This window comes from Nymphaea colorata, chromosome 11 (assembly GCF_008831285.2).
Source record: "Nymphaea colorata isolate Beijing-Zhang1983 chromosome 11, ASM883128v2, whole genome shotgun sequence".
Taxonomy (NCBI): domain Eukaryota; kingdom Viridiplantae; phylum Streptophyta; class Magnoliopsida; order Nymphaeales; family Nymphaeaceae; genus Nymphaea; species Nymphaea colorata.
This window is the reverse complement of record NC_045148.1, coordinates 10,342,011-10,354,603: the sequence shown is the minus strand read 5'-3', so window position 1 is coordinate 10,354,603 and position 12,593 is coordinate 10,342,011. Positions and strand designations below refer to the sequence as shown.

General features: G+C 39.9%; 2 protein-coding genes across 2 annotated transcripts; both read right to left on the bottom strand.

The window, feature by feature from the left end:
- Positions 1–692: 692 nt before the first annotated feature.
- On the bottom strand, positions 693–3,567 carry LOC116263881 (uncharacterized). The gene is made up of 4 exons (XM_031643694.2): positions 2,165–3,567; positions 1,769–1,858; positions 1,378–1,445; positions 693–1,024 (listed from the first exon to the last, which is right to left on the bottom strand). The coding sequence occupies exons 1-4, from the start codon at positions 2,786–2,788 to the stop codon at positions 907–909; spliced, it is 900 nt and encodes a 299-aa protein (XP_031499554.1). The 5' UTR covers positions 2,789–3,567; the 3' UTR covers positions 693–906.
- A 1,015-nt stretch (positions 3,568–4,582) lies between these two features.
- LOC116264874 (general transcription and DNA repair factor IIH helicase subunit XPD) lies at positions 4,583–12,500 on the bottom strand. Its single transcript, XM_031645313.2, has 11 exons — positions 11,542–12,500; positions 10,587–10,669; positions 10,082–10,485; positions 9,783–9,976; positions 9,410–9,590; positions 9,067–9,191; positions 8,198–8,287; positions 7,891–7,969; positions 7,634–7,710; positions 5,861–5,969; positions 4,583–4,995 (listed from the first exon to the last, which is right to left on the bottom strand). The coding sequence occupies exons 1-11, from the start codon at positions 12,351–12,353 to the stop codon at positions 4,882–4,884; spliced, it is 2,268 nt and encodes a 755-aa protein (XP_031501173.1). The 5' UTR covers positions 12,354–12,500; the 3' UTR covers positions 4,583–4,881.
- Positions 12,501–12,593: the final 93 nt, after the last annotated feature.

Genomic DNA, 12,593 nt, shown 5'->3' with positions numbered 1-12,593 from the left:
TCTGAGCTATTAAATAAATGAGCAATCAATGCAGAAATATGTACATTCTACGTCTCTCTCTCTCTCTCTCTCGAAATTTCTGGAAGTTAGTAGTAATAATTCACACTAACCAGGTAGATGAGAGTTTTCTGCGTGTCTTTGTGGATTAACTCTACAATCTTCTAGTTGAAGCAAGTCAAAAGCTGATCATAACTAGAGCACGTTTCTGTTGGCATAATACTTTGAGCTTAAATTATATTTGCCTATTCCAAAGATTGAAATCATTGCTTAAAGTTATCATATATATATATATATATATATATAGTCACATTGTTAGCAATTAACATTTGGAAATTGAGTGAGGAAAAAAATTATTAACAATGAAGAACTTGAAAAGAAAAAGAAAAGAAAATCTACCCAGGAATTCATCATTGGCGGGTGCCGACACACAAGAAAACAACAAAAAATGATAGTAAGCTGTATAGATCTTGTGTAGGCTATGTTGCTGAAAGTTTCTTGGTTAGGTTAGCTATGTTCATCCCCAGCAGACATGTGGTTCAGTCAAAATGTGACAAGAGGCCGGTGCATTAGCGAGTCCAAATCATTAGCGTATGACGTGTAAATAAGTTGATTGATCAGCGAAATCAAGAACTGCACCACCTTACATGAATCTCCAACAAGAATTGAAACATTTGATTAAAAACAAAATGCAGTTAATAAATAAACCACTCTTGTGCATTATTTTATTCATCATCAACCTTGATAAAATCTTTCTGTATGGGAGTTTTGCAGATGAACTGTTACAACAACAATATTGTAGAGCATCAGAGGTTGCTGTAAGAACACGATGACAGCTGATCCAAGCAGTCGGCCATTAATGGCGGAGGGGGAGGAACCAAGCAAACATGGAAGGAAGGAGCAAGCTGATCATAGGTGCTCGATGAGGAACTGCTTGAGCTTTCTGTTGTATTTGCAGGGCCGTTCGAGCTGCACCAGATGCCCTGCTTTCTTGATGCCTTGGAACGACGCCTTATCCCCAAGTTTCCTGAAACATCAATTGATATGTTATATATATAGATATATATATAAAGAGAGAGAAGGAGAAGGAGATTGAATATTTGCGAAGTGTCAAGCAAATTTAATGGCCATCTTTTTTCTTCACTTCAAAAAAAAGAAGAGGTCAAACACAAAGTTAATGCACCATATATATATATATATATAGGCTGACTCTAAACAAGATGTACACTAAGAAACATAAGTTTAGGACATTTGATCCAGAAAAAAAACAAAGAGAAAATTATGTTTGATGTGTATTTTCTCTTTGTTTCCATCACAATACATCGGATGAATCTTATCAGTGAGTTCATGATATACAAGATAGGTGACGGAGAAACTTACTCGGTGATGGACTTGGCCAGTTCCATCTTGAAAATCTGGTCATCTTCACCCCAAAGCAGCAGCACATTCTACAATTTATCATGGTAGATGTCAGAACTTTACGTACCAGATTTATCAAAAATGATCTTAGCCATTTGATAATTTGTCTCTTTTGAAAAAACCGAAGCCTTCTTTTATATATATATATATATATATACATATACATATATATATATATATACATAGAGAGAGAGAGAGAGAGAGAGAGAGAGAGAGAGGCTGAGAACTATATGGTATGGGCTGATACGTAAGAAATTTTTAATAATCGAATCACCATAGGCTCATAGCTAAGAAATTTTTTTAATAGCTGAGAAGTAAGAATAGTTTCTGTAACAGGCAGGGTGTGGATCACCTGTGAGAACTTGATGCTGTCAGCCTCCTTCTTTCCCTTCACGAGCGCTTCCAGCAGCTCTTCCCTCTCTTTCCTGTTGGTAAACATCGCCTGCAATACATTTTTTTATTTTAAAGGACAAAAGATCTTGAAGCTTCGTTTTTGAAAAATAAAATAAAATTAAGTTGTTAAGATTTTTCTGTAATCTGGAGGTGACATTTAACCTGCTCTGCGTTTCAATAGTCAAGGAGCATTTTTTAATTATAATCTAATAAAAAAAAATTAAGTGAAAGACCCTGATCATTCATATCCGAGCCCTTTAATTATCTTTAAGTGCCCGATTAATTAAAGACAGCGTTTTTTTTTCAAATTTATCTTTAAGTTCCCGATTAATCTTCTGTTACAAATTTTAAGTACCTCAAGATAATCACGGTAAAGGCGGTCTGGAAACCAGAGCTTCCTATGGACGGCGACGGAGAGCAGAGCCTTGAGGCCCTTGATGTGGTTGGGGAGGAGGAGCTCCGACGAGGAGGTGAAGCCCAGGCGCTGGAGCGTGGCGTCGCTCAAGGAGTCGGTCATGGCCGGAACGGAGCCGGAGAGGACGAGGGCTCCGACGAGGTCCGGGTGGGAGGCGGCTATCCTGGAGGCCACCATCCCGCCGTAGCTGAAGCCCACCATGCCGCACCTCTCCACGCCCAGCAGCTTCAGCGCCTTGACGAGGCACTCCGCCTGGAACTCGGGCCCGCGTTCCGGCCGGCGGCTGACGGAGTGCTCCCCAAAGAAGATGAGGTCCGGTATGTAGACGTCGAACTTCTTCGACAGCGAACTCGCCTGGAACTGCCACGTCGCCGTCCCCTCCGCTGCAAACCCGTGTACTAGAACCACCGCCGGCTTCGCCGCCTTCTTGTTGCTCTTCCTTTTCTTCGGCAGCCAGAAGTGCATCACCGTTCCCTCCTCGATCTCCACCACCTGTGATTTCAACCCTGCCAACTTCAAGAACCCCGCCACCAACGGCTTCTGCGCCGTCACCAGGTTCACCATCTCTGCTTCTCCTCTGTTCCCTAACTCACAAGGAGCGGGAGAGGGGGGACAGAGGGAGGAAAGAAAAGATCAGCGCAGAGGTACTGATATAGTTGAAGAGAGAAAGGAGTGAAGGTTTATCTTCCCATGAAATCTGAGCTGCTGCTTGAAATCATATATAACAACTAATCTGCATTAGAAGCATGCAGGGATTCAGCGAGAAGACTGAATACTTAATGGAAAGTGGACTTCGCCACGGCTGACTGGGAAGGCTTGATTTCTAAGAAAATGAGAATTTCAAAGCTCTTTCTTGGGGGTTAGCCACTTTAAAAACGATCGTGACGAAGGTGGGTTGCCCAAAAAGTTTCTTTTTTTTTCTGCAGAAATAAAGAATTATGCAAGTGTGGAGCCGCCGAGCTGGTTTTGGAAGTTGAAGATTCAATGCCCATAAGAAGAAGGATTGAAAGAGACGATCTCCTTAATTGCTCGGAGGGAGGTTGGTTAGGTTGGAGATCTGCATCCAACTAAAGTTGTGGGGTCTCGTCCTCTTCCCGCCACCTAATCTGCAACAAACCGACTTACTTCGATGGCACGCTATGATCATGGATGGCGCAGCTCACGGAGTTCATGGCTTACGTCGATAATGGTAGCCCGCCTACTCTGTTCAATGGATCCAGTTATTCTGAATTCTGGTTTGAATGCAAAGTTGCATACTGGAAAATTCGAGTAGTTGAACTATAGAATCGGCTGATGCATGTTTGTCAAAAGAAGAAAAGGAGAATTTATTTCCGTGGTGATGAACTCTTCCATATATGAAGAAAAAAGATGTTCTATTGAATTCCAAGTGTTTAGTTTTACAACTAAGATAGAGACTTGCTTCACATTTGCAATACTATTTATCGCAAAGGAGGTGTGTGGAAAATTATGGGGAAAAAATCATGTTGGTACTAAATCATACTACTATATCATGAATATTAATGTATGATATATCAAAACAACTCATCATGAAGATGGGAAACATGTTTTCTTGGATAAACATGTTTTCTTGGATAGAGATACTATTTCAACAATCAAGTCACAAGAATTTGACATAGATTGCTGGGAAGTAGGCTCCCCACCTAGGAATTTGACACATTCAAACCTAGTTTTTTTCCACGTAATTGTGACAAAACATACAACTTGTATAAATCAAAGTCTCTTTAGCCTATTGTCACGCTTGATCTAGACAAATCCCTCTCATTTATATGAACGCTAATACCGTTCATAATATTTAAGTTTTTAATACGTTAAATTTTATTTTGAATTAGAAAAATAAATGGTTCATTACGCGCCTACGAGTATCCGCTGACAAAACCCGGTTCACCATCACAGTCAGCAAACTGCATTGGGTTACTGATAACATTCCTTAAAACGCATCCTAAAGACTAAACCGAGGCATTGAGCCCGATACTTGGTTTTAAGCAATGTTATCAGTGCATGGGGTGAAAAAGTAAAGAAGACTTTTTCAAGCTTACAGTGATTTAAAAAAGGAAAAAGGGAAGCGTCCGGATGTCGGTTGGTGACAAAAAAGAAGTTTGAAAACCGTACGATCTCATAATAGAAAAGAAAATACGAATCTTTTTTCACGGTTGGTGCATGAGTGTACCATGAATACAAGTTTCTACACTTTGAAATATTTTTCTCTCTTCAAGCAAACCCCTTAGATGTCGATGCCTCAGATCTAATTAAATTCAACTCCACCTGATGCTCTGTGAAACAGATCCAGCCTTAAATGAATTCATCGTGGTCCAATTACTTTGATACGGGTGGCCCATGTGAAAAATAAATGCTCCTGAAATGTCCAATTGAAAGAGATCACTTTTCGTTGAAAATACATCCCATGCACAGTGACAGAGAGCTAGTTCTTTCTCAGCTGACACAGATGGGCAAAGTTAGGACTCAACAGGTAAATTTTTTTCGAACACAACTCCCATCTGTACATTAAACACAAAATTGGTGATCTGAGATCAGGTCACCTGGTACAAGGTACGACACCATGTGACCTGATCCGCACAGAAAAATAAGGCGCCTATGTAACTTTTTGGTGGCAATCAACAGTAGCTGGAGAGACAGGATCAGAAAAACAAACTGCCATTCTGTGCTATTTTGATTAAATCTTCTTGTGAAAGAAGAGTCTTATTGCCACCTTCTCCGGATTTCTCATAAGGCTGGGCCATCTTCCGCAAAAACTGCTTAGGGACAAAAAGAATAGAAGCTAAGCGACTGATAAGAAAAGTAAATGAACAGATGCAATGAGTAATAGTAAATAATTTACCCGTCCATTAACTTGCTTCTTCAGAAGAGATCAAAAATATTATAAAAATTGAACGATCAAAAGTAAACAACTTTGGTCAAGAGATGCTAACAGCTAAGACATTAATACGACCAACATTAAGGACAAGACATGCCGCGTTTTAAATTTAGCAACACCCATTAAGCAAGCACGTATACCCATCCATACAGATTAGGCCATCTTCGTTCTATCATTACTAAAACATCACTTTTTTTATTATTTTGTCCAGTTATTTTTATGTTTTCTTATTAGCCATTTATTTATTTTACTTTTTCCTCATTTTTAGATTTTTTTTTCTTAAAAATTGCAAAAGATTTTATGAGATTTTCCCAGGATATTTTTTGCAGCAAAATACTTAAAAAAAAAAAAAAAAGCTTCGCCGTTTAAAACCTTTTAACGGTATTAGTAACTAGGGAATAGACCAAATTCATTTCCAGAAATTGAATATAGTGAACAAAGAACCACAAATGAAATATACTCGCTCAACTTTTTTGTTGTTGGGAATTAAAAATATCTTATTAGGACTAAAGAAATAACAATAGTTCTGGACAATTTAGGTACACCACATCTTCATCTCAAAATCAGCTGTTTATTCAACAGAAAGTTTCTCAAAAATTGAAGCAGCATAACTATCATAGCATATTAAAAAAATGCAAAAACATGTTTTTCTCGCATACAATGAAACCAAATGGTACAAGCTTGTTCAACTTATTTCACATACTCTTTAACAGAAGACACGGATTGCCACAACGAAGGCATACCTGTTGAGCTATGCGTAAAGCCATGTCAGTACTCAAATCAATATGTGCCTCACGCAAATGAGACAAGATCCATCCAGGTAGTTTAGATCGCTTATCATGACGATTATATCTGCAAACAAGAAAGTCAGAACACATGGAATTGAAGGATGAAGGAAAACATATTGAACTTGCATGATAGAAAGATATCCCATAACACATAAAAAAATATATATATTGCCATTATATTAAAGAATAAGATGATAGAAAACTACTAGGTTTATTAAACTTGAAACTATAACCTTTCATCAGTCAACCAAGCAATTTTAGACAGGTAAAATTTCATTTTCATCCTCAATAAACCAGTCATAAAACTATAGAAGTAAATCACTTGCATGCTCCCCAATAAGAACAAGGGCTTGTTATAGAAATGACGAACACAACATCATGTAGGTAACCGTGAATTGAAGCAACATGCATACTTCCACCATGCCAGATGAGGAATCGCTGGAGAATTTATTTCCATATTGCCAGCGTGTAATAGATGGTGCACAGTTATGCTTGTACGTAAACAATTACTATATGGTACCATACCTGTAGAGTTTAGAAACCACATTTTTGTTGCAAGAAATAGACTATATTTTAAGCTTTTAACCTCACTGAGAAAAAAAAAATTGTTTCTCCCAATTTTCTGAGAAAAAGGATTGTTTCTCTCACGGCCAACACAGATGTCGAGCAAGATGGAGAAGGAGAGAGGTATGTTTCAGTTAAGAGGAAAAGCAGCCCTGAAACCATTAAAAGGATGGAATACAGCAATGATCAACTACATATAATAAACACCAAGCGGTCCAATCCATCAGCCAATTATATGCTTCATAACAGGGTCCTAGACCCACACCCTTTTATCTTGCAGTGCACATATGTGGCCACTCTTGGCTTGCATACATAGACCTTTTATGACACACCTTGCCCTCAAGCTGTGATCCATGCACACAAACCTAAGAGAGTAAGAGTAACTATAATTAGGCATATAGTGGAGCAGTCAATTTTCCATGAGTCCCCTTCAACAATGTGGCCCGACCCAACCTTTTTGACAACTTTGCCAATGAGGATGACCACTCACTAGGTATGGTCACTGTTTGCATTGTTTCCAGCAAACTCAACAAAAAAGTGTGGCTCACCATGCAACACAAACTCCTTAAGGAGGTCACCGCACCAGTGTGAAAACACACATGGTCATAGCACAGTGCAGGTGCAGGACTCACCAAATTCAACAGCCAGTGTTCTCCACATCTGGGTGCTCATCAGACTCAGCATTGACTAATGATGAAAGTATAACAGTTTGCACCAAGACAAATATTACCATGAGAAATCTCCAGCAACACTATAGTTCTCGCCTTCTCGGTGTTTACTTATTTGATCAGATAATGTTCACTATTTGCTTAATTTTTGCCTTATGTGTCAATTATCTAACATGTTCAACAAGTTCATGTTCAAGCATGTTCAGGCCTCTGGTACTTTCAGAACTTAAACAAACAAAAATGTTTTGCATACATATGTTTGTGTATTTGGACGTATATTTGTCCATGGCGTGAACTTTTTGAATTGTAAGTTTTTCTTGGTATTCCATTTTTTTGCTTTTATTTTTTGTTTTAAATTCTGTTTACAACTGATATAATGCAGTGGAATGTGCCGTTTGATGCCCTACTGACTCCTATCCTAATGTCCTCTTAACAAACATGTTAAACATAATAATCTGTTCATGAGATGCAAAATAGATGAAGTCAATAAAGTCACCTCTTGTCTGCAAAAATCATCATTCCGTAATCTGACTTTGAACGGATAACGCGACCAACACATTGTGCTGCCTGCCTCTGATAAAAGATATTTTTTCTTATAAGATACATATTCAGTAAAAAGATTCAGTACAAAAAAAGCTTCAGTCTTCAAGCCAAATGAAACTAACACAATGGAAAGATCAACTAGTCATAGAGAATTTGAACTAAAAACAGTGAGAAAATAACCACAAGGATGGTGAAGGAAAAAGAATGTACCAATGCATCAAAAGTCAAGAAATCGCTTTCTTTTATCTGAAATGTCTCCCTCAGATAATCCAACCGAGCAAGCAGAATCCTGAAAATACAGATGCAAAAAACGCCTTTAACATGGAATGCAACAATCTTGAGTCTTAACCCCTACTACTCCACTTAGACCAAAATACCACAGAGAAAAACAAAGAACCAATATTAGTCATTTTCACATTAGCATAGTGAGCTTAAAACTTAAGAATGTTGAATACATGATGATGATAGCCTTTGATTTCCTATTACGCTCTATGAGAACAACACTTTACAGACCAACCTGCTTTGTGTATTCTGAAATGGAATCCCAAACATGATTACAAGCCTCCCATAGTGCCTATCGAAATCGATACCTTCAGCTACTTTTCCCCTGAAAAGAAACAAATATTTTAGTTGCTTTCAAACAGATGAATTCCTTATACATATGCTTAAAATAGCATAAAGTACACATTGAGAGTTTAAGGAAAGATCGTGTGCAATCAGCAGGAACATCTTGCTATCATCAAATTGTCCAGATGAACAACATGACATGATATCCCTTGTCATTGTAGTCAGATCTTTTTTCATAATAGAAAACATTATACCTCTCATGTATGTTCAAGAAAGAAAAGAGAGAAAGGGGGGGAGGAGTCCATGTGTAAATTCAACACTATCACAGGGAGTAAGTTGACTTTGCAATAGTTTGCATTATGCACCTCCTCAAAGAGATTGACGTGAACGCCAGACATTCCTCTCAGGAAAGGATAGACTACTAAAGTAAAAGAATTGTAGATTAGACTTGCTTATTCTGGAACTAATTCAGATTTTGCACCAGGTATCTTCATTCATAACCCCAGAAAAGTAGGTCACACAAATTACCAATTGTAATCCAAACAACAACCAGGTTCTAGGCTAGGTCTCCCAGAGTTCCAAAAATGAGATTCACAGAATCAGGTGTTCAGAAAAACAGGTTTTTTTGTCTATCATCCATGTGACCCCTAAATGAAGACATGATAGATATGTAAAGCAAGTTAACGGATCACAATCTGACAAGCCTAAGAAAAGACATGGAAATGCCTTGAAAATTTAGATATGGATCAGACTTCAGAGAGAACCTTATTTGGCATATCCTAATCCAGAAACCACACTGTTTCTGGAAGTAATGAATACCTTGCAATAGAGAAGAAAACTGCTCCCCTTCCACAGTCACATGCCCGACGATAGTTATCCAGCGCTAGTGTAGTTTCCACCACATCCTGGGTTTCAATAAAAACAAGTTTGTGCTGCATAACCTCCTGCAGCGAAACGAGACGGCGTGATTAACCAAAAGAAATATTCATTACCACTGACTTAACCATTTAGGCTGATGATGTCATTGAATTCTCTTAAATTGCTTTACATTAAGAAACATATTCATTTCTGTGACTGCATGTTTTATGCATGCTTGCACATGACTAGTTGAAGGAAAATACATTCTCCTTCAAACTATTGAGAAATTAGAGTGCCACAATACCTGCAAAATGCCCATCTCATTCCAACTATTGACAATTGCATCCATGTATGAGTAACTCACGAAGAAACAAACAATGCCATCTGGAACAGAAGAAACCATCTCCAACAGGAGTCGTCCATAATTTCTTACGATACCAGGATCGGAGCGCATATCAAATTTTGTGGTGATTGGAAGCTGATCACTGTCACAACCAATGGAAAAGGGAAGGAAAACAGAGTAAACAAACCAATTGCAGGAACATGGAAAAAAACCTGTTAGATATAATGAAAATGATAAATGGAAAACCTAAAATGACTATATGTAAACATACAAAGCTGTATCGTAGGCATGAGATGCACAAACAAATAGATATAACACAAAGTTAAACTGATACCTGCCACGTGTAAGCACCATTGGGCATATGCAATCTCGTGTCAAGGACATTGTAAGACTTTGACTGACAACTGGGTTAAAATTTAGAAGGCGCGGATACAAGTCAATTGGGCTTAAAGTTCCAGATGTGATTATAACAGACTGGAACCGCTGCAATACAGGCTTTATGGCAAGTGATGCATCAAGGCAGCAGAGCTGAAAGACCATTTGAAAAGAATAAGTCGTGCATTTATTTAAGTTGAACATATGTATAAAAACAAGGTTAAAAGTGAAGATGGAGATTGGAAATAAAACCATTACCTGCAAAACAGGATCTGGTATGTTTGGCATCCGCTCATCATATGGTTCAATTATAATCGAGAAACCATGAGTATATGTCCCCACCAGTGTTGCAAAGTCGCAAACAGTCTGAATATGTAGGAACTCATCAGTATCAGTTATTTCAAGTGTCAACAACAGAGAGTGAAGGCGATCATAGCAAAACTTGAGCATTTTCTGATCAATCCCAGCCTGACTACTAATTGAAGCAACGAATGAAACAGGCCCTTCAGTCTCAACATATTCAACTTGTAATCTTCCTCTCAGATACTGAACCAGTCTTCTCAAAACAGATATAAAATGTTCAGCTTTGCGAATATTGCCAGGTACCGCCTCCTTCAAAATATCGTCAGGAAGTACTGGATTCGAAAGCCATGCATCCGATACTGTAAATTATCACAAAAAATGGAAAAAATCACGATTAAGTTAAGAACCAGTAGGAACCCAGCAATAATGAAAAATTGTAGTCTCTCATATTACCACATACCAGGCAGGTTGCCTCTCTGTGCTAAGCCCTCAACGAGTCTGTTGTATTCAGCACGCAACCTGCTGGCATCTGTAGCCTTGAACCTTCCTACCAATTCAAGTATTATGGAGAATCAGTTATCATACACTCACAATAAACTAAACACATGCACTCATTCAGCTAATAATTTTATGTTCGAATTTTGAAATATAAGAGAAGCAGCAATTAGTTGATAACTTGATAAAAAATTAACTAAAGCGCTTCAATCTTCCCTCAAAAGAGCAACGCTATTGTCATGAAAAGATCTTCCTTCAGAAATATTGTCATGAAAATAATTCTGATTTTGAGGAGATCGACCTGTTGAACTAGCCACTCAAGGGTAACAAAAACAAACATTGATGATCATCTAGTAGCGACTACTTGGGCCAAGCTGGATCTCCTCCCCGATTGAGAGGAAGGACCTCAACCAGCCAATGTGCAGTGGGATTATCTAGGACTCCTTCTCTCAGTAAGAGAGACAGTCGCTTATGGGAAGTATGGCCCCTTTTCAGCTCAATTCTGGATATCATCATTTATTCGTCCTGTTCTAGATATCATCATTTGTTATCCTGTTCAGCTGAACTATAGATATCATCCTTCCATTTACCTTCTTTAGCTAAATTCTGGACACCAGAATTCAATTATCCTATTCAGCTAAATTCTAGATGATCAATTCATTACTATAAGACTAGCCTTCATAACTGTGTTGCGCAAGAATCTCTTTCCCTCATTCAGACCCACCACTCCCTAAACCTTAAAAAAAAAAAAACATTTTTGTCGCAGTAACAGAACAAAGCATTTTTCTCATTAAGCAGGTTGAGAACCTATAGAAGAAGAAAATTCTACAGTAAGAAAATTAATTCTTCTGAACTAATAAATGAGCAAGCAGGTCAGAACAAGAAAAATAGAAGATAGAGAAGAAACGAGGGCTGCTTACTTCTCGACGATCTGCGACATCTTGCTGATATTCCTGCTAGCGCCGTCTAGAGTTTGCTGCCTCACGTTAACGCTGAGCGCCTCAATGCAGACATTATCGATGTTGTGGGCCTCATCGAAGACAACAACGCACTCTCTCTGCATTTCCTTCGAGATAATTCCCGCCACCTTCGGGTCCAGAAGATACTGATAATTGTACACGACCACATTAGCGAATTGGATCATGTGGCGAGCGAGGAAGTATGGGCACCACCCTTTCTGCCTTCCGACGCTCCGGAGCTCCTGTAGCGTGTACACACCGGCCGGGAGGAGGGCGTCGGAGTTCCTCTCGTACTCCTCGAAGAACGGGCAGGTGGGGATATTGGGGTTCTCGGAGGCTAGGGCGCGGACCCAAGACGCCGTCAGCTTCCGGCAGCCAGCGTCGACGCTGTCTCGGGAGCCGGCGGTGTTGACGGCCTCGTTGATGCAGAGGTTCTTGCGGGAACTGAGGCCGACGGCGAGGAAGGGCTGCTGGCGGTCGCTCTCCACGAAGAGACGGTGGAGTACGCGGAGTTCGGAGAGCACCTTCTCCATCTCGTGGACGGTGCGAGTGCAGTAGATGAGCTTGGAGGGTGCGGAAGGACGGCCGGACAGGATGTAACTGACGATTAGGGCGAGAAGGGCGATGGTCTTGCCGGTGCCGGTGGGCATCTCGAGGAGGCAGTGTCCCTTGGCGTCCATGGCGCGCTTCAACTCCAGCATGTACTGGTATTGCTCCGGGTATATATGCTCGTAAGGGAAGTAGACCGTCAGATCCTCAACCTGAAACTTCATCTTCGCAATCGTCGCTGCCCCGCCCTGCCCTCCGTCCACGTCCTACCCTTCTCCTCCCTTCTGTCTCTTCCTCCCACCCCGTTCTCCTTCTCACTCTGAGACTGCCGCCGTCGCCGCCTCCATGTTTAGAGAGAGAGGGGGCGCTTGCCCAACCCGGCTGAGGAACTATCTAGCCGCCCAATGACATTCTTAAAAAGATGCATGATCGTCGCCCTTCGTTTTAATGATAAACGGCCATTA